General features: G+C 31.0%; 1 protein-coding gene across 1 annotated transcript in view; it reads left to right on the top strand.

Moving 5' to 3' along the window:
• Positions 1-1460: 1460 nt before the first annotated feature.
• LOC143079546 (exosome complex exonuclease RRP44-like) overlaps positions 1461-23245 on the top strand; it is a 33161-nt gene continuing 11376 nt past the window's right edge. Inside the window, exons 1-16 of the mRNA XM_076254954.1 lie at positions 1461-1748; positions 5079-5141; positions 5849-5943; positions 7743-7933; positions 8244-8317; positions 10065-10217; positions 10639-10791; positions 11783-11908; positions 12456-12593; positions 13226-13372; positions 14559-14675; positions 16087-16188; positions 17394-17458; positions 18269-18353; positions 20146-20273; positions 20506-20592. Of these exons, the coding sequence (XP_076111069.1) occupies positions 1527-1748; positions 5079-5141; positions 5849-5943; positions 7743-7933; positions 8244-8317; positions 10065-10217; positions 10639-10791; positions 11783-11908; positions 12456-12593; positions 13226-13372; positions 14559-14675; positions 16087-16188; positions 17394-17458; positions 18269-18353; positions 20146-20273; positions 20506-20592 (1946 nt within the window). The 5' untranslated portion in view covers positions 1461-1526. The remainder of the gene's footprint in view (positions 1749-5078; positions 5142-5848; positions 5944-7742; positions 7934-8243; positions 8318-10064; positions 10218-10638; positions 10792-11782; positions 11909-12455; positions 12594-13225; positions 13373-14558; positions 14676-16086; positions 16189-17393; positions 17459-18268; positions 18354-20145; positions 20274-20505; positions 20593-23245) is intronic.

The following is a 23245-nucleotide window of genomic DNA, read 5'->3' on the forward strand; positions in this document are numbered from 1 at the left end:
CCGATATAAATCCAAATTGATACATGGTTTCATTTGTGTAGTGCAGTGGCAAATTCAAAAGGGACCCATAATTTAAAGAATAAGCATATTTCTTACTAAATAGATTAGAAAGACCAAAAGAATGACAGAACATAGAAATGTAGAAATGATGCACTCCCCCCCCCCCCCCCCAAAAAAAAAACAACAACAAAAAAAAACAAAACTCCCTGTTGGGCTGTCAACGTATATTTGTTCCGCCTAACAGAAGTTCCAATGGAAACTTTGTTATAAACATTGTCATAATATCTATTCCTGTTGGAACAAATATTCTATACCATTTATTCCGTTAGGAACATATACTGTAATATTTATTCCTGTGGAAATAATATTCCAGAATATATTATCCTTTTGGAACTTATATTATGAAGGAACTTTTATTCCGTGACAGGCCCCAATCCAGACCCTCATATATCACTGTGACATAGTTTTGTTTAATATATCTAACTGTTTTTGTATTCGAAAAGAATATTTTATTTCTGTACAAAGAGTTGTTAATATATGTAATGGACAATATATACCATGCCCTGTCAGCCGAAGTCGTAATCTAATTTCAATGAAAGAAAGTATTTAAAAGATTGCCTCCCTGTGCATTCGGTTATTAAACGGTGGCCAGATCGTCTGATTTAAATTGCCCAAAAGAAAGTCCGCCTGTCGGTATAAAACTTAAAAATGAACGAAAAACGTTTTGCTTCAGAATTTAACCACGAAAAAAAAAAACTTAAATTCGACAAAGGTTTCACAAAGTAATTGATATGTAATAAATTTTAACCTTCGACTGTAAATGCAAAAAGAAATTTCTTTAATTCATAAAATACGGGAAAACTCATCATATATAATTTAGTTCTTATGCTCTGGATAACTCGTTTGACCATTAACAGTTTTTGTCCAGCTACAGTAAAATTTGACAAAGTTATTGATATCTTAAAACTTTAACTACATAATGAACTTACATGTACATAGTTATAATTTTGGCACCGCCGACGAAATTTAGGATCAAAATGTCTCCCTTTCGCGACATTAATGTCAATGGCTTGACCAAAAAGGCAAACCACATATCGAATCTTAGCTCATAATGAATTGCTTTTAAAAAAAAAAGGAAAGTGAGTATAGAATTCACGGTAGATTTAGAATTTGACAGAAATATATGATACTAATTTTCGTCACTTGTATTCGCAAGTACAAGCCATTGAAGAAAGACTTAAAAGGTACTGTTTTAAACCAATTCTTTTATTTTTATTTAGATATTTTTTTTTTACCAAATTTAAGTGTACGCCCGGGCGTTTTGGCGTAAACGTAGCTACGGGCATGTTTGTAAGTTTATGTCTCATTTCATTAAGGAACTTAGCTGTCTTTGTTTTTCCAAGTGTTTAGCTTGTGTCATTTGTTATACGGAAAGTCACTCTTCGATGTTGGAGGTACAAATATCTATCATTTCCGGTAAAAATAAACGCATGTGAATTTTTATTTGTATTTTTAAATCGCAGAAAATGTTAACAACAAAGACTTTTATCAAGAAGACAAAGAAAGGGAGTATTATAAAGATTGTGCGAGAACATTATCTCCGTGATGACATTACATGTGGATGTCAGAGTTGTACAATCTGCGACAAAAACGATGTCAAACCTTTGGAAAGCAAACCTGTCAACAAAAGCAAATTATGCAAGAAGTCACACTATCTTATCTTAGACACCAATGTAGTTTTTCATCAGGTATAAAATTTAAAGGTTCTCTGTTTTTATTATTGAAATCCAGGGTAGTTACACCTACATACCTGTTTAAAGTGTTTAGGCTGTTGATTACATGGATCAAGATATGTTTCTTACAAATTTTATAAATCAATAGTTCATCCGCTGTTAGAATATGCGACATGTGTCTGGTCACTGTACCTTAAAAAGACATCCGCAAACTGGAATTTGTACAAAGAAGGGCATCAAAACTGGTAAAAAATATATATCATCTTAATTATGAAAATAGACTACGTTCATTGGGTTGCCAACCTTGGAATTTTGTAGGGATAGGAATGATATGATACAAATCTACAAAGCCTTGCATGGTATAGATGACATCAACTGGATGAGCCTATTTACTTTAGCTCCATCTAATAATAATACTAGAGGTCACTCATTAAAACTTTAAAATAAAACAGTGTAAGAGGACACACAGACTAAATACTTTTTCAATTAGAGTAGTGGATCAGTGGAATAATTTGTCAGATGTAACTGTGACGGCAAAGACTGAATGATTTTAAGTCTGCATTAAATGGCGAAAATTGGAACCCGTATAAATTCATGTTTGTGTTAGGTGTTCAGCTGCGCACACCTAAATAATAAGTTATTTTAATAAGTCTAATATATATAAATATATGTATTATTATGAGACGAGAAATGAAATGCCAAGATGAGGGGTCAGTAGGAGCCATTGGCTTATGTAACAACCCGAAGATAAAGGTATAAAGGTATAATGTAAACTAACCCATCAAGCAATCTACTTATTTGCTATTATTCAGTCATGAGTTCCCATCCGAGACATTTGTGACATGTCAGTTTAATATGGTCAAGACATTTGGTTAAGTTAGCATATATTTACGAGTGATCTCTCTTCAACCTGTTATTAGGTATTGAGTATTGTGGAAATTTTTTGGTCGTATATTGGTATCACGTTGGCGTTGTCGTCGTCGGCCGAATACTTTTAGTTTTGGCATTCTAACTTTAGTAAAAGTGAATAGAAATCTATGAAATTTTAACACAAGGTTTATGACCACGAAAAGGAAGGTTGAGATTGATTTTGGGAGTTTTTGGTCCCAACATTTTAGGAATTAGGGGCCAAAAAGGGCCCAAATAAGCATTTTCTTGGTTTTCGCACTATTACTTTAGTTTAAGTAAATAGAAATCTATGAAATTTTGACACAAGGTTTATGACCATAAAAGGAAGGTTGGGATTGATTTTGGGAGTTTTGGTTCCAACAGTTTAGAAATTAGGGGCCAAAAAAGTGCCCAAATAAGCATTATTCTTGGTTTTCGCACAATAACTTTAGTATAAGTATATAGAAATCAATGAAATTTAAACACAAGGTTTATGACCACAAAAGGAAGGTTGGGATTGATTTTGAGAGTTTTGGTTCCAACAGTTTCGGAATTAGGGGCCAAAAAGGGGCCCTGCCCCAAATAAGCATTATTCTTGGTTTTCGCACCATAACTTTAGTATAAGTAAATAGAAATCTATGAAATTTAAACACAAGGTTTATGACCATAAAAGGAAGGTTGGGTTTGATTTTAAGGAGTTTTGGTCCCAACAGTTTAGGAATAAGGGGCCCAAAGGGTCCAAAATTGAACTTTGTTTGATTTCATCCAAAATTAAATAATTGGGGTTCTTTGATATGCCGAATCTAACTGTGTATGTAGATTCTTAATTTTTGGTCCCGTTTTCAAATTGGTCTACATTAAAGTCCAAAGGGTCCAAAATTAAACTAAGTTTGATTTTTACAAAAATTGAATTCTTGGGCTTTTTTGATATGCTGAATCTAAACATGTACTTAGATTTTTGATTATGGGCCCAGTTTTCAAGTTGGTTCAAATCAGGATCCAAAATTATTATATTAAGTATTGTGCAATAGCAAGCAATTTTCAATTGCACAGTATTCAGCAATTGCAAGAAATCTTCAATTGCACAGTATTATGCAATAGCAAGAAATTTTCAATTGCACAGTATTTCGCAATAGCAAGAAATCTTCAATTGCACAGTATTGTGCAATATCAAATATTTTCAATTGCACAGTTTTGTGCAATAGAAGAAATATCTAATTGCACAATATTGTGCAATAGCAAGAAATTTTCAATTGGAGTTATCTTTCTTTGTCCAGAATAGTAGTTGAATCAACTTAAATCATTGTTTTATACAATATACAATGTATATTCACTTTTACTACCAACTGATAAATTAAAACAATCTTTACCATTCAGTGATAACAAGCACTTTATTTTACATTTTAATATTTCATGATGTATTTAAATGAGTAGTTATTGTTGCAAACTCCATTAGAAATTTGAATTGAGATCAGTTTTGGAAAAAGGGAAAGGGGGATGTGAAAAAAAATGGGGGGGGGGGGGGGGGTTAAATTTTTCTCATTTCAGATTCCATAAATAAAAAGAAAATTTCTTCAAACATTTTATTGAGAGGATTAATATTCAACAGCATAGTGAATTGCTCAAAGGCCAAAAAAATATTTTAAGTTCATTAGACCACATTCATTCTGTGTCAGAAACCTATGCTGTGTCAACTATTTAATCACAATCCAAATTTAGAATCCAGCTCGAATGTTGCGTCCATACTTGCCCCAACCATTTAGGGTTCAACCTCTGCGGTCGTATAAAGCTATGCCCTGCGGAGCATCTGGTTGATATTTATTATAGTGGACATCTCCATTGATCAATTCCAATTGAAGTATACTGAAACAATTGCCACTTTAGAGATATGTGTTAAGGAATGAGTTCTTATAATTTCTTTTTTACCAGTTTGTTTATGATTGTTTGTTTTAATTGGCAAGTGATTTTTCAGGTGCTTGCCTTTCACTTCAATCAAACTTTATGGTCCCAAAAAATTGTTTTGATATAGTTACACTTATGTATGCGATATGATGTAAAAACAGTATGTCTTCTTAGAACACACATATATATATATATATATATTATTTTTAAAAACTTTTTAGCATTTTTTTTTAGCTATTTTTTTACACAAAGTCACACTCCCTTTTGGTTGGGATTTTGCATGTTTTGAAAAATGGTTGACAATAAGGGATGAACCCTTAAGAACATTAAAGACGCCCTTGTAGATTTCGAAAAAGAGTAGGCTAACGCCGCTACAAGGCAGCACTCGCACCCGCAAAGTGGAAAGGGATGAATATAAGTTGTAAAACTTGTTTCCCAATCCACTATAAATAAATATGTTTAAACTAACCCTTAAGAAACATTTATATAAGATTACATATGTCTTGATTTTTATCTTCTTTAAAGTTAAAACCAGTTTTTTTTTTAATTTTTCAGATTGATGTAGTTGAAGATCCCTCCATTCAGAATGTGATAGTTCTACAGACAGTTTTAGAGGAGGTAAGGTATATTAAACATGTTAAAAGTAAAGGCCTTTTCCATAATGTCAATATTTTTGCTTTTGTGTGGAGGGTTGTTCAGAAATAACTTTTTTAATCCACCATTTCAGCACCACAAAATTCAAATTCAGATTGAAGGTTGTTTAAAGGACAACCTACATTATTCTTATATTTTCAGTATCTCCCTCCTCTCCTTTCATGCCTTTCTTGTATTGACAAAAAAATAGTAGTTTTTATGTGGATGTTTGATATCATGGTTTTGCCAAAGTCTGCATTCAAGCCTTTCCAAAATTTAAAATGGATTGTTATATTCAAATTTACAGTTCACTTTTACCAATGAAATCCACGATAATCAGTCTGCACGGTAAGCCACAAGTCCGATGCCCCAGACTAGTAAAATTTCATTTGGACTAGTAAGTTTTTGCAAAACCTTGTTTGGCTAAATAAGAAAAATGTCAAAATAGTGATCTTTGGACTAGTAGTTGAAAAAGTTTTTGGTGCAGACTGGATAATTGGTAACCCCGGAATCATGATGAATCCACAGTACATGTTAAATGATGTAATTAAGTGCATATATTTACAAATATATTGTTTTGTAAAAGTTTTAATACAAATAGTTGTAAAGATATACGTATGAATATAAGCATTGTTATTATAACTTTAAGTTTAATAAATTAATCATTTACCTACAATGTAAATCTTTAACAGATTCGACACAGAAGTGCTCCTGCTTACAAGAGAGTCAAAGACTTCATAGCAAATCCAGACAAACATTTCTACACATTCTGTAATGAATTCAACAAGTAAGTTCATATTGTAAATTTCTAATGTAGAAGAAGTCGCCAATTTTTTTTTTCTCTCCTTGTATTTGACTGCTAGCAGTTACATTTCTAAAAGTTATTTTGAACTTTGCTAGTTATTATTGGACATTGTTTTTCACTGAGAACTTTAAGAAACAATTTTGATTTCCTTCTATATATTTAAAAGATTCTTACTTGCTAAAAATTTACTTTTATGTAAAATTACTCACTACATGATGGTTATCATTGAAAAAAAGATCCAGTTTTATCAGAAATCTTTATATAAATAGAAAGAAAATCATATTAGGGTGACCTAAGTCTTGTGATTGATAATAAAGGTAGGCTAACACAGTGAATATCTACTTTAAGGTAAGGTAAACAGTGTTCCAGCTAGGATTTGAAAATAGAGGGGCAGGTTTTTAAAAAAGGCCACTTTAGCACGTTCTCAATGAAAAAAATCAAACACTTAATATTACCACATAATGACATATTTTTAGCAAGCATGTAGCTAAGTTAATTGAGACTATGTCTGACTACCATTACTTCCGTGTGATTGATGCTTGTTACAAAGTTTGCAAAGCATGACATCAACTAATGTTCCATCCTCACTAAAGTCTTTGTCAAAATATAACCAGGAATACTGTTTCAACCAATTATTATTTATACCAACTTTGTGTTTCCCACTAGGATTTCTTGTTCGTGTGGAGGAAGAAAGTGTAGGGTTAGGATTTTCTTGAGTTGCTTCATTTGCTTGTATTTGTGATTGTATAGGAGTTTTGGCTGTCTCAATTACAATTTCAGGGGTCTCATTTCCATCATTACTGAAAGAAGATAGGGAGAGTTGGGTAAACTTTACATTGAAAATTGTGTATGTTTGGTTGTGAATTTAAAAGAGTGCCAATGAGACGATTGTCTTTATTTCAATCTTGAGAAATAGATTAATTCAACAAATAAGTTTGTTAATTCAACTTTGAAAGTTTATTATCAATTCAACAAGGATCTCCGTATATTTCATGTTGAGTGTATCTAATAATATCAATAAGTTTGTCAAAGTGGATTTCAATAAGAAAATTGATACAAAAAATCGGACTTTTGAGTGCTCCGTAATCGGCGGAATTTACAATAGAAGAACAATTGCGATATCTGTAAGAAACCTTTCTTCTTCTCGATTTTTCATAAAAGTAAAGAATTAAATTATTTTTTAACCTTTGATGGTTATTATTCTTGAAAAAAGATGTAATAGACTGGCAAGTCTTTGATATTTTCTTCTTGTCATTTTCAATTGGGTCAATTTTTTTTTTCGTCAGCATTTTGCATGTTGACGATTTACAATATACTATTGGAATGATTCTTTTTTAATGAACGTTATTTTATAACAATAGAAATGAACATCGTTCACATTTATTTTATAAAATTTACTAAAAAATAACCTTAAATTTCAATACATGTAGTATCTTTTATTTATTTCCTCTAACCTATGGGTGAATAAAATGTCTAAGTAGAATGATATGTTTGTCTGTAGACTTTCTAGAGGCAGATTTAGGGGGCGGGGGAATTGCAGGGTTCCCTTTTGGGGAAAAATTTTGTTGAAAGAATGAATGAGTACAATGCAAAAGAGAAAATAACAGTTCATATATAACACTTATTTTTTCTTCATATAGGGAATCACTTAGGTATGACTGGAGCCCCAACCCCCCTTTCCACCACCCAATATGATTTTTTTTTTAATCCACCACTTCTTTTTGAATTCAAACTGTAGAGATTGAAATATTGTTATCTGTTGTGTTTTTAATTCCCTTCAGAGATACATATGTTGAAAGACAGAAAGGAGAGAGTGCCAATGACAGAAATGATAGGGCTATAAGGGAGGCAAGTCTGTGGTACAAAAGACATTTAGAGGACCATGCTTCAGAAGATATTGATATTGTCTTACTAACAAACGATGAAGACAACAGAACAAAGGCTAAAGCTGAAGGGCTTCAGTCATTTACAGGTAAAATAAAAACCAGTACAAATTTACAGATTTTTTTCTCTTTTTTTCTGAAATAAAAAACTTCACCAAAATGTAGTTTTAAACCAAAAAGTTATTTCATAGAATCAACTTTTGCACATAAGATAAAATAAGTCGGTATATGTGTAAAAGACTCTACTCAACTACAGTTTTATAGGAAGAAATTAGTTCAAAGTATCTAAATAAAATAACCAAAAGTGTGAAATTAATATCATGAATATTATAAACAGACATAAATAATACTCTTGTGTCACTTTTATAGTCAATATAGATGTTTTAATTTTATTTACAGTTCAAGAATATGTTAAAAGTTTAAAAGATTGTGGATCTATTGTTGATCGTCTTTCTAGTACTGGTTCCCACATGGTAAGTTTTTTTTGTTGAAAACAAAAATGGCCTAATTAATCAAATGTTTTCAGTGAAAATTTTATTGACAACTACACTTGCTATAAATCAGTGCCATCATTTATATTATCATACCTGTCAACCTGTGACGATGAAAATGCAGGTCATGACCTGCATTGAAGAATCAAATCTCAGGTCATAACGCGTACGAACTTTTTCGAGCTGAATTTCAGTATTTATGGTACATTTTCTTATAATGTATATCAAAGATACCAAAACATCAATGCATGTTCACTTGGTTAAGTCATTTTAAATCTTATTTATTATTATTTCATTACACTTTTAAAGATTTTTATAAACTTGTGTATCACAGTCTTATGTCCTTTACTTTTTGTGGTCATCTAAAATTTATTTTGCAAATGTAATTTTAAATTGAGACATACCATGTAGAGGTATTACATGTATGAACATTCACCTCTCACTTGACAAGGAAATTAGACTATGATAAAATATAGTAATACAGTTAAAGGAAGTATAAATGTATTTTGGTATAAAAATAATGAAAAGTTATTTTTCAATATGTATTTGAATTTTATATTATTATGATTTAATCTTTTTCACCCATAAAACGTAAATATAAGGAATAATTTTGAATGGTGACAAATAAAGGGAACTCTTAGTTGAAATATCTTTGTAAAACAACAGGGCAATTTATTTACGACCTAAAGCTAAGGTAATTGGTGTTAATCAACAGTGTGTTTGACACCAAAGCTGTCAAGTGAAGCCATGCACTTAATGGGTCACTTAATTTGACAGTTTACATAGCTAGATGAACTGCATGTTCATGGAAGAATTACGAATTTGCCGGTATTTCAAAGGAATATTACTTATGAAAATCAATCTCAAGGCTAAGAAATACGGGTGAAATTGGGTCATTTTCGGAATTTCCGGGTTATTTCAATGACCCGGCGGGTGATCCGGGTGATCCCTCAGAATTGTGAAAATCTCGGGTCACACCCGCAGAATCCGGGTCATTTGACAGGTATGTTATTATTATAAACTTCTGATATTTCTTATAGCATCATTTAAAATAAAAGGGAAACATTAAAACTTACTTCTATTTTTTTCAAGATTTGTCCAGCTTTTATTCAGGTAATCTTAGCTTTTACTTTTAATCTATCTTTATTCGTCATGAAATAGAAGTCTCTTTATGATATACGTTTCATGTAGAAGAAATATTCTGTGATATATTTCAGTATTTGTTACCTAAAGAATAAAGGGTACAGAATACTTGTCCTTAAAGGAACATATATCATGGCATTATTTATACCAAAGTTTCAAGGGGAACTTCTGTTTTGTGGAACAAATATTTATTGACAATTTGTCTATTTATAAAAGAGAAGTGGTATGATTGCCCATGAGACAACACTCAAACAGAGACCAAATAATACAGTAAATAATAACAATAGGTCACATTACAGCCTTCAACAATAAACAAGGCCTATATCGCATAGTCAGCTGTGAAACAATTAAAACAAGATAACTAATGGCCTTATTTATGTACAAAATAATGAACAATAAACAAATATGTAACTATGTAACACAGCAACAAACGACAACCACTGAATAACATGCTCCAGAATTTGGATGGGCACATACAGAATGTGGCTGGGTAAATTAGTTTGGAGGTGCTAACCCTTCCTTAACTGTAATGGCTTGTGTCCTATGATTAAATGAAGTTATATAATTGATAAATCTATTTTTTCAGAAATTTGGAGACAAAATTATGTATCCTGAACACCTGCCTTTGTCCACTATACAGAGGGGTATTAAAACTGGGAAATATTTACAGGGAAGTTACATGGCTAGCAGAGAGAATTACCTGGAAGCTAATGTCAGTGTTCATGATCAGGATAGAATGGTAGGATTTCATTTGTCTCCTCTGACAATTGTCTCCCTTTATTTCAGTCTGCAAATTGTCTCCCTTTAATTTCAATCTCTGACAAATGTTTCCCTTTAATTTCACTGTCTGACAAATGTTTCCCTTTAATTTAACTGTCTGACAAATGTTTCCCTTTAGTTTCACTGTCTGACTATTTTCTCTCTGTAATTTGGTGGTGCTTTGTATATTGCTTAAGTTTATTGTTTCATTGCTTAAGTTAATTGTTTCATAGGTGTTATGGATATTTAAGAAGTTGCAAAATTATATGTTTTAACTTGGATCTTTAAACTGAATTACAATAGAAAACTCTGGCCATGGTAATCAAATAGGTCTACAGTTGATAAATCTTGCTTCTCAAGTATACAAATTACTGTTGTACAAAAATGTATTCTATTTGCAGATTTTTGTCCAAGGTCACCAGAACTTAAACAGAGCAGTGAAGGATGACATTGTAGCTATTGAACTGTTACCTGAGGAGGAATGGAGTTGTCCCTCTTCAATGGTGTTAGAGGAAACAGAAGAAAAGGCAGACGAAGATAATATGGAAATAGAGGTATCTAGGAGTCCATATTAGAGATCTGGGTTGATTTTTAAGTACTGGTTCTAACCTAAATGTTTATGGATGTACAAAATGCAGTTTTGTTCAGTATGGAGGCAACAGATATATTTTAGGCTGTAGATATTCCCTATGTTACCTACAGTTTGCCTAAAAAATTACTGAGTTGAAAAGAACAGCATTTTTTTTTTTTTACCTTTTTCTCTGTTATTCAAAGCTGCAATAGACTCTAGACTCTGATCATCTATGAACAAATAGTGTTTAAACTTTTAACCCTTAAAAGTAAAGATCCTTTTGGAATTGTTTTATTTTTGTTGTTATATCAAAATTTTTATTTTTAATAGCTGAAACAAATATATATGCATTTAACTGTCATATGTGTGCTGTGTAACTTAAAGTATGGCTGTGTAATACTGTACTCATTCACCTGATTTCTTGTTTAAACAGTCGTGTAATATATCAGTTGTTTTGAAATAGACGGGTAAATTTACATGATGCCAATTTAAAAGAAATCAACAGCAAGAAAATTGATAGGGGCTTTAATACATAGAATGATATGATGGAGTAAAATATTGAAACACTATGAAGTTTAAACATATTTATTTATAGTGGATTGGGAAACAAGTTTTGCAACTTATATTAATTCCTTTCCACTTTGCGGGTGCGAGTGCTGCCTTGTAGCGGCATTAGCCTACTCTTTTTCGAAAATCTACAAGGGTGTCTTTAACATGCAAGAGATATGGCTCTCTCTTCACAAGGGTCAGCCATTTATCATCCCTTCCGACGGACTATCATCGTTTCCTCAAGACCATACTCGCAAATGGTATCGAGGGAGAGCAGAAAATTGAGTTCCTGAAAAATTCATCCCGAAAGGGAATCAAACCAGGAACCTTTGAAAAAAACATCTTACATGGTTTTTAAACTTGAATTAGTGTGTGTTCTGTCAGTTTGAAAATTTCATTACTGAGAGTGAATTCTAACATTACAGGAGAAACAAATGAGGAAAAACAAAGTGCCTAAAGAGTTACGACAGCCCACAGGAAAAATTGTGGGAATAATTAAAAGAAACTGGAGGCAGTATTGTGGTATCCTACAACCGTCAGCATTAAAGGAGGTGGGTTAAGATGTAAAAGTGTGTGTTCTTTGAACTGTTGTAAAATTTGCTTTTCCCCAAAAAAATAACAAAATGACATTAGAGTGATGCAACATACAAAAAAAAATCATTTTCCACAGTGCTGTAGTGTAAACAGATTATGTATAAGTGATGCTGACAGTATTTTCAGATTTAATTTGGTATCCAGTTTAAAAAAATATAGTGTAGGGGAAGTAACTCTTAGTTTTTACCAAAACCTCTCTGTATATATAAAGCAGTCAGTGTTGTGAAAAGCTGTATATTGTTGCATCATTAAACTTATCCGCAATCAAATATTTTCACACATGTTTTGTTTTGTGGTTGATGATTTCAACATTTTCTTTTATCACATTTTTAGGCATGTCTGTTTTATAATTTATATTTAAGGCTTACAGTAAAATCTAAAATAGAAAAATATATGTATGATATAGACATTTGTCTTTTGTTGTAAACTATATTTTGACCATCAGTAGATTGTTTGAAATGTATAACTTTGGTTAAATTTATATGATATTTATTTTTTTAACAGAGTACAAGACATATTTTTACTCCTGCTGACAGAAGAATTCCTAGGATTAGGATAGAAACCAGACAAGCACATGATCTAGCAAGTCAAAGAATTGTAGTAGCCATTGATAACTGGCCAAGGAATTCAAGATATCCTCAGGTAAAGCTTTTGTCTAAGTATTTATAAAGTAGGAGAGTTAGTACCACTGCAGGTAGACTGTATTGACCCTAAGCACTTTACTGTCATATGTTTCTTTGAAAAGACTATTTTTTAAATTCAGAACACTGATCAATAGTTTATCATGTTATATTCAACTCAAATAACTAGTTTTTGTAAGCAAGTCATTTGCAGGAATTGAAACATATAACAAATTAAAATCTTTTCAAATATGTTAAAACTTTAATCTTCACTTGTTGAAAAGACTTTTTTAATAGCCCTTAAATTTAATTGGTAATTGGTAATATGTGAAGTCATTCATGTAATAAGGTTCATCTTATATATTATTTACTATTTTTTTAAGGTAAAATCTGCATTGTGTTTCATATAAGAGTAATTTTTAAAGATTTGGAAAATATTCAATCAATTTCTCACAGAAAATGAATAAAATATAACTTTAAAAGTCCAAAAAAGATATAAACAGAAATCAAACAGTAGAAGACATATTTTAATAAAAACACAGCCATGAGAAAATGACTTAAAAACAAAAATTTAAAAAGTACAAAAAAGTTATAAACAGCAATCAAACAACACTTTCATACGAAATTTTTTTAGTTATGTATTTTCCTTTGTAGGGTCATTTTGTGAGGAAGCTAGGTAACATAGGAGATAAAGATACAGAAAATGAAGTTTTGTTACTAGAACATGATGTTCCACATAGTAAATTTTCTGAAGCAGTATTGAGCTTTCTGCCAAAAATGCCATGGTCTATCACAGATGAGGTAAAAAAAAATATCATTACAAAATGTTTTCCATTTTAGATATTGTAGGAGATACATGAAAGCCACTATTTCTTAGCCCTCTGAATTACTGTAAAATCAGAAATTATTCCAATGTTGTTTTTTTTTAATGTGAAAAATACGACAGCATCAGGTTAGCAACCATAAAAACTCACATTCATAATTTCAGTGGGAATTTCCCTTCATTAAATTTATGTAATCACATTATTGAGATTTTGGCATCTTTCCAGAAGTTATGGATTAGCAATGATAAATACAAGCATTAATATCTGAATTTAAAGAATAAGGTTTCAAAGTGTTATTACTTCACCAGTTGATGGGCTTCAGATATTCATGTGATATTTTTTCACTCATTTTTGTTTGATAGTTTTGAATTTTTAAGAATAATTGACAAAATTGCCTCACATTGACATTTTTCCTTTAATATTTTCAAGATTTTATGCTGCAAAATGTTTTTAATTTTGAACACAACCATGTTAACTATCTTATAGAATGGTCAGATTTTTAACTTCCATAAGTAGATGTTACATACCTATTGAGGACAATGAACATGTTGATTTGTTAGGAATGTGATCTTTGCTTTGTACAATTACATTGATTTTGTTTGCCTTAAATAATTGGAGAATAAAGGCTTTTTCCCCTGGAGAAGAATCCCAATTTGAAAAAAAATGGCTTAAAATTATTCCCAAAAAGACAACTTTTTTTCCTAAACAGTACAGTCTCAGAAGTAATTGTGCATGAATACAAACTGAAAAAACACTCATTTATACATTTTCATGCCTAATATGTGCAGATTTGAGGGTCTAAACATGTATCATCACTGACAAAAAGGGGTCTTATTTCAAAGCAGGGTTTGACTCTTGAAAGGGGGTCTGTAAATTGAAGTTTCACTCAAATTCATTGTTTATTATAAATTTCCCAATTTGATGAAAATTATGCATATTTTCCCATTATAAAAGGGTAGAGGCAGTTTTGAAAAAAGCCAACAATATCACTGGACAAAAACATCACTGGTTGGTCCACATGAATTGGACAGGTGTAAAATTGTCAATCACACCCATTCTCTTAATTTTTATACCGAGCCAGATTTTTAATGTGCTTTTTAGCAGATAAGACATGTCACCAAACTATTCTGACTCTTAGATAAATCTAATTTCTATTTTAACAGGACAGGAAGAAAAGACGAGATTTACGACATATAGATATTTGTAGCGTGGACCCACCTGGTTGTACTGACATAGATGATGCTTTACACTGTAGAGAACTGGACAATGGTAATCTTGAGGTAGGTTCAAATTACAGATGCTTTACAATGTAGAGAACTGGACAATGGTAGTCTTGAGGTAGGTTCAAAGTACAGATGCTTTACACTGTAGAGAACTGGACAATGGTTATCTTGAGGTAGGTTCAAAGTACAGATGCTTTACACTGTAGAGAACTGGACAATGGTAATCTTGAGGTAGGTTCAAAGTACAGATGCTTTACACTGTAGAGAACTGGACAATGGTTATCTTGAGGTAGGTTCAAAGTACAGATGCTTTACACTGTAGAGAACTGGACAATGGTTATCTTGAGGTAAGTTCAAAGTACAGATGCTTTACACTGTAGAGAACTGGACAATGGTTATCTTGAGGTAGGTTCAAAGTACAGATGCTTTACACTGTAGAGAACTGGACAATGGTTATCTTGAGGTAGGTTCAAAGTACAGATTTTCATAGTAGAAGAAAGTTGTAGAAAAATATTGTTCTTAAAAAGGAAAGAGGAGGCGGTATTTGACATGAGCTGTTTAAAATTGACATTATTTTGTAATATCTTTTTGCCCTTTTTGCCTTAATGGTAGATATGCTATCACTTTTATTATTTTTTTGGGGCTTCTATGATGTTTGGTAGCAAGTATGTCTTACTGATACGGGACATTTTTAGAATATTATAAAGGAGAAGGTTCGCGAAGGGTTAAAATTGGCCCTGATTTTTTTATGTTTTTTTAAATTTGGGCAAAAAATTACAAATTTCACATAGAAATACTTGTGATAATACTACTAAGACAAAAATATTTTTTCTGGCACTTTCCTTTACTATTTATGGAGCAATGACCCCTTAAATTGGCATAATTGTATTAAAAGGTTAATTTTGGTACTTTTTGTCCATAATTTTAATTGTTTTTGGCATAATTAACTTTGGCCTCCATCAACGATCCAAAAAGTTTTTATATTGATGAAATCTATATCAAAATTGGAATCTTTGGTTACAACACATTCTGGATCGTAGGTGGCGGCCAAGGTGTTTCAGAAGCTTTTAGGTCTGAAAAATGCACAAATCATCATATTTTGACAAAATGTCCAAAATGGGCTTACTTTGGCGAATATATTGTAGTCTTATGAAAAGAACTGATATTTTTAGCATTTATACTTTGGAAATATACCCATTTACCAACCAAATTGAGACTTTTTTGGTGTTTTATGATAAAGTTGATGTTTTAGGCCATTTTGTGCCATTAGTGAACCTTGTCCTTTAGTGAATGATTGATATGTTACATGCATGTTTCATTAAAATCTAATTTTGATTGGCTGAAAACTATTAAATTAAACCATGTAAAATCAAGCTTTACATAGAAGTAAGATTTGTTAAAACAATATACATAAAAATACTGCAGGCATACTGAGCAATGGATTTTGTATTTTTGTCAAATTATTCAGGTAGGAGTACATATAGCAGATGTTTCACATTTTATCCGACCAGGAAATGCCATGGATAAAGAAGCTGCCAAGAGAGGGACCACAGTTTATTTAGTTGATAATGTGAGTTACAGCATTTTTATGGCCCCTACGTAGGGGAGGGGACATTAAGTTTTACCCTTGTCTGTCTGTACGTATGTCTGTACGTCTCAATGTTGGTTTCTGTTCTTTAACTGTAGTTTGCCTCAACTAAATGTTATGAAACTTATACAGAATGCTTATTTATGAATAAAATTGTTTGCTCAATCTTTCTATGCAAACTGCAGAATCAAATAGAAAATGATAGATTAAAATAAATGTCTTAAAGATATTGAAAAATTCATAATAAACACTTAACCAATAAAAAAAATTATAATAACTATACCACAATGAATGTCCGAAATAAGATACACAAAATTTAATACTTTCATTACTGACTTGTAACTGAAATAAAATAATTACATTAGATGTATGTTTCATTATGATACTTTATTCTGATTGGCTAACTGCACATCACATGTTATTCCGTATACAATTGCATTGCTCAATAAAACTTTCCATTCATGATAACACGTGGTCCCACAATAAAGTGCACAGGTGAATTAAATAAAACAATAATAAAATTCGTGTTTTCATGGTCATTGCTAAAAAAATGTAATTATAAATATTAAATGCTTCTTTTTGTAACTTCATAGGGTTGTAAAAGCGTTGACCGTGCACACATTTTTAGTATGAAGTGCTTCCACGCTTCATACAAAATGTACTTCGGTCAACGCTTTTACACCCCAATGAAGTTACAAAAAGAAGCATTCAATTCTTAAATAAATAACATCAGTCACTGATTAATCTAAGTATGCCACCATACATTGACATTTTCTTACCATGTATAGCAATAGTTATGTATAACATTATGAACTTTGGTCATCAGCATTGCCATCTATCTTTTTGGTCATCGCAATTGAGCAAAAAAGGTAACAGATGGAAGTAGGTAATATCTGACAAAAAATAAAATGAAAATCTTGACCTGAGAAAAATCTGTTTATTGCTGCTCTTCATCATGTCATTAGAATACACCTTATCGCTATTTGTCCACCATAACTGGACATCACAAAAGTTGGAGAACATTTTTTAACATCATAATAGAAAATATCTGATGCCACAATAGAAAATTGATTGTTGTATGACTTCAAAAGTTCATGCAGGACAGATTTACAAATAGAGATAAGGTGTATGTATTACACTTGTTCAGAAAACAAAATTAAAATTTCATGATTTTTGCTTTCTTGCAGAGAATAGATATGGTTCCAGAATTACTCAGCTCTAACTTGTGTTCATTGAGATCTAATGTGGAAAGGTAAGTTTAACAACATTCATTGAGATCTAATGTGAAAAGGTAGGTTTAACAACATTCATTGAGATCTAATGTGGAAAGGTAGGTTTAACAACATTCATTGAGATCTAATGTGGAAAGGTAGGTTTAACAACATTCATTGAGATCTAATGTGGAAAGGTAGGTTTAACAACATTCATTGAGATCTAATGTGGAAAGGTAGGTTTAACAACATTCATTTAGATCTAATGTGGAAAGGTAGGTTTAACAACATTCATTGAGATCTAATGTGGAAAGGTAGGTTTAACAACATTTTAGAAGTGTATGAATATGTGATAAAAGAAAAGCAGTATAACTCAGTATTAGAACTTTTGAAAGAAAAAACGCATTTTTATATTCTAGTCTCCTTTAATTAGGAACTTTCCGTCTTAATTTCCCTTGGTATTTTTGTTATTTTACTTTTTGTCTCATCAAATCTATTGAAAGTGTTACCTAAATTTAATCTGTTCTTTTGGAGACAAGATGGGATGAAATTAATAGTTCAGTTAAGTAAGAAATCTTAAGAATTTGTCTTAATAAACCTCAACTGAATCTTGTAACCTCTTTGTTTTAAATCACAACCTCCCCATAAATTTCAAAATTGCTCTGATGAATGAACCATCTTTTTTGTTTTATTTTGTTAGGGTCAGTAATGCATGATTGATTATTTCAGCCTTTAAGAGAGATGTGATGGTAAAATTCAATAAGACAAAAACCTAACAACACCAAAGGAATATATTTTTTTTTGTAAAAGTAAATTTTTAGATGTTTTAAAAAAAAACTTTATATTTTTAGATTTGCCTTCTCAGTGTTATGGGAAATGACAAAAGAAGCAGAAATAGTTAAGATAGATTTTACAAAGAGTATAATATTGTCTAAAGTAAGTGTTATTTTACATGTTATTAAAGAGTTATATAATTTGGTTTCAAAGAGCACATACAATGAATGCAACAGTTTGTAATTCAACTTTGTATTACAATAAATTGTTTAACAGCAACTGGCATATCAAAAAGTACATTACTATCAAAACTGATGCAGTATTAAGCGGAGAGGATAGAAAAGGCAGTAACTCAAATTATGCGAAAAAGTGTTTTTGACTACTGTAGACTAATCATTATCTGGGGATACAAACTTTAGGAGGTTTTATGGGTACAGGTAAACCAACAGTTTTAAATGTTCAACGATTTTCAAAGGAGTAAGTTCGGTAAGTGCCATATTTGGCCCCAATTATAAAGTTCATGGTTACAAGACAATAATTGTTTTAAGTTGCCTTAAAGACATGTGAGAAAGTTAAACAGAGCTGTTTTTGTCAAAGTTTAATTCTAACACGTTGATTTTTACATCCCAAAAAGGTCAAGATAAGGGATTTTGGTGAAATTTGACAAAATCAGCTGGATTTCAACCAAACAAAGGACCAGGAAACATAGAGCGCAGGCGTCGACAAGCTTAATATTCAAATAAGACATGTTAAATGTCTTCACGAACATTATTTTAAAAGATCTTTGTTGTCGACGTATGCGCTCTATGTTTCCTGTCAAATAATCTTTGGAAATTTACCCATTTTCATTGATTTTTTCGTGAAAAATCAATATGAGTACAACTTGTGACGTCAAAATGAAACGCAGAAACGTAAAATTTTCAACAAAATGGCTTATATCCTATCTAGTCAATGTATTTGCTATAATTTATCGTGATATCGGTCAATAAATCTGAATTTGAAATTTACGCTAAAAAAAGGGCCATTTTAGGACCTTATCGAACATACTCCTTTCCTATTGGTTTGTATGGAGACATTTGCATGACCACAAAATTAAATATCAACAAAAATGACAGATTTCCTCAATCCATGAAAATTAATACCCATGAAAAATAAATGAATCCTCATTATCGAGAAATTGTGAAAAAAAAAATTCAGTCTATTAATGCGAAGAATTATACACCGCACCAAAAGTATAGAAAGAAAAAAAAATAAAACTTGATTGATCTGAGATCCAAATAAAAAAATAAAAAAAAAAAAAATATAAAGCTAGAGTTTTAAGTTCATTTAAAGAATTAAAAAGAATCTTTATTTTCATACATGTCAGCATTTTTTTGATTGATTGATTTGGATAGGGTCTACTTTAGTTCAGCTGGAGTATCTGCATTTCTTGGTTTCAGACATAAATATTTATTACTTTATTTTGTTGAGCATTAAAATAATATACTTATAACTGTCATGTGACTTTATATAATTTGACAAAAATAATATTGATAAGCATAATTAACAAGCATCAGGTTATTTAAATATAACAACATTAGATGTATGTTTCATTGTGATACTTTATTCTGATTGGCTAACTGCACATCACATGTTATTCCGTAATCAATTGCATTGCTCAATAAAACTTTTCATTCATGATAACATGTGGTCCCACAATCAAGTGCACAGGTGTATTAAATAAAACAATAGTAAAATTCGTGTTTTCATGATCATTGCTAAAAAAATGTAATTATAAGTATTAAATGCTTCTTTTTGTAACTTCATAGCGTTGTAAAAGCGTTGACCGTGCGCACATTTTTAGTATGAAGCGCTTCCGCGCTTCATACAAAATGTACTTCGGTCAACGCTTTTACACCCCAATGAAGTTACAAAAAGAAGCATTCAATTCTTAAATAACATTTTAACATTTCAGGCATCCCTTACCTATGCAGAAGCCCAAATGAGGATAGATGATCCTGCCATGACAGATAACACAACGAAAAGTTTACGGTGGTTAAATAAACTGGCAAAGATACTGAAACAAAGAAGAATTGATAATGGGTAATTAAGCAAGGAATAAGCACCTAAAACATTTGTGTTTCAGTCAATTGTAACTTATTTTTCTTGAAATATATTGAAAAGGATTGAAAGATTTTACTAATAAATTTTGTAACAAATAATTATTTGAAATGAGTTTTATTTTTTACATTGAACAGCATCATTGAAACCAATAGTCAAGAAGGGTTGAAAAATTCTGAATATAGTTAAAATGTTTGATTCTTTTCTTATCCAGAGCCTTGACATTGGCCTCATCTGAAGTCAGATTTAACATTGACAGTGAAACCCATGATCCAATTGATGTACAGACAAAACAAATCCGGTATGGTATCATAAAGGGAAAGTGAAAAAGAAGGCCTTCTGCCAGTTGGACCTTGAATTTAAAATTTAATTTTTTACTGTGGATTCATTTATTATCATAATTCTATTTAATCAGTTATTGTATTTAAGGGAGTTCGCTTCTCTGTTTCAAAGTAATTAATTTTTCAAAACACTAGTTTATATTGATAGGGACTTAATAAAGGAATCCAAAGCAACAAAAATATATAGTTCACCGTGCTTGTTTTTGAGATATGAGCCATTGAAATTTTGGCGGGAAAATATTCTCTCCTGTCTTTTCATAGCTATATCATTGACAAGTTGAAGTTCTAAAACACTGTTAAAAAGTAATTAAAATTTTATAAGACTTTTACAGATGGCTTATCATTATACATGTAAAAGATTTTCAAAAAGAAAAATGGGCGTCACCTGGCAATTTTTTTCAAGGCATTCAAATGGATAAAATCAGAGGATTCCGAAAATCTGACAAAAAATTGCAAAACATGACAAGCCAGCTTCCTTAAGTTTGGTAATGTCTACTATAAATAGAATTGTTTTTTTTAAAGTGAAATATAGATTTAATATATTGATAGATTTATACCTGCATTATAGTGGGAGGGTATTATGTTAATAGTCTGTAAATATGTTCGTTTGTCACTTCTGTATCAGGTGTAAGATTTAGGTGATTTTTTGGGATACGATTGCTGTCAAGCAATCTGTAGACTTTTACCATTGACCCTATGATACACTCCCTCACGTCATTCGTTTTATTCTAAACATTCAGCAACATCTCAGATTCTTATGATTGTCTTGCTTTAAAAGGTAAAAACAAGCAAAACAATTGAACATAAACAACTTTCCTGTAATGTTTTACTCATAATCTTCATGTGTGATATTTTCCTTGACTTATATGCGTGTTTTTAACAATACGGAAAATCAGAATTAAACAGTATTTATATTTAGTGTTTTTATAAATTTAGAAACACGTCAGAGGGAATTCCCAAATTTTGATAACTTGCGAGAGTTCTCTGAAAGCCGATCGATAATTCTATTTCTGTCACAAGAACTGAAGTGGAGTATTTCTATATTTTACCGTTATGAAACTGATATTTGATACTGTACTCTCATAAAGAATTGGAGAACCATTCATCATATCATTTAATAAACGTTCTTGTTCCAAATCGCAAGTCGCGGTTTGTTTATGTATTAATGCCCATGCGTGGTCTCACTAATTAGAGACAAAAAGAATTGTAGAGACAAAAAGCGTCAAGAAGCGACAAGAAGAATAATATTAGCAACAAGAAACTATTTAGCGACAAGAAAACATTTTTTTATTTATATTTATACTTATTCGAAATAAATATTAAAAAGATATGCAAAAGAAAACAATTTCAACGACAGGAAAATTAATTTTGATAGGGGAAAAAATTAAACTTGTAAATCTAATTCAGTTGCTACATTTATTTACATGATATTTTATATAAGGTATCACAGGAAGTATTACCTTTACCCTGTCGTTTTATGGTATTACTTTTACTTGTGTTTTAGAACAATAATATATTTTGATTTTTATTTGTTTTTAAAACTATTTTTGTACAATATATAATTAACTTGCAAAATGCATTATTTGTGCATAATTGTCCAGAAAATACATACACAAATTGTGAAATACAAATTAAGAACTGAAATCAAACAAGAGGAAAACATAACTAAAACGTGAATATTTTTCATCATTTTATTTAGTGTATTGTCTCATTTAACGATATTTATCATGTTTATGCATATAGATTGAAGATTAAAGGAAACTGATGACAATCTTGAGTTTTCAACAGTCAGGTGTTCACTATTCGGTACAATAATTGTATATTCTGGTGCATGTAATAGATGAAGGTGTTAATGGATGTTATTGTAGCAATTAAACAAAGGACACGCACCTAGTTAATCTCATTTGATGCTCTGAATTGTGTATTACCTTAGAGTGAAGCCACAGCTAATGTTGGTCCTATCAGGAAAAATTAATTGTACAGTTAGGAAGGAAATAATATTTCATGTTTTTTTTTTATTAAATCCTTCAAAAGGAAGGTGACAAATCTTTGTTTTTATTTTCATTTTATAGCGTTTACATTTCCTTTGCTCTTACACATGTTTAATTTCTTCATATAAAAAGTACACAATCTCTTCCTCGAAATTTTTTTATTTCTTCATCTTTCAATATAATCCTAAAAAAATATTTTGATGTATGTGATAACAAAATGTATTCTTGTCGCTAAATAGCTTCTTGTTGCTTTTTGTCACTATTTTTTTTTCTTCTTGTCGCTTCTTGACGATTTTTGTCGCTAATTAGTGAGAGTTTTCCTGATTTCAAGGGGTATCAGATTGAGTGATTCCCCGCTTCATTGATTAATTTGAAACTCATGGGATTCTTTCTATGTCTGTCTGCATATGGAGGGCTATTGTTGTTGCACAATTTTAAATCATATGCATAATTTAAATTAAAATAAATGTTTCATCGTAAAAATTTCCTATAACACCCCTTCAGCAGAAATGGAATCTTCCATATTATCGTTTCGAGTTGTCTCCCTTTTCGAAGTATTGGTCAAGAAGAATTAACTCGTTAATGCCGATAAACGTCGTATTATATTAAGAACGATCTCAAT

Source organism: Mytilus galloprovincialis, chromosome 6, assembly GCF_965363235.1.
Source record: "Mytilus galloprovincialis chromosome 6, xbMytGall1.hap1.1, whole genome shotgun sequence".
NCBI lineage: Eukaryota > Metazoa > Mollusca > Bivalvia > Mytilida > Mytilidae > Mytilus > Mytilus galloprovincialis.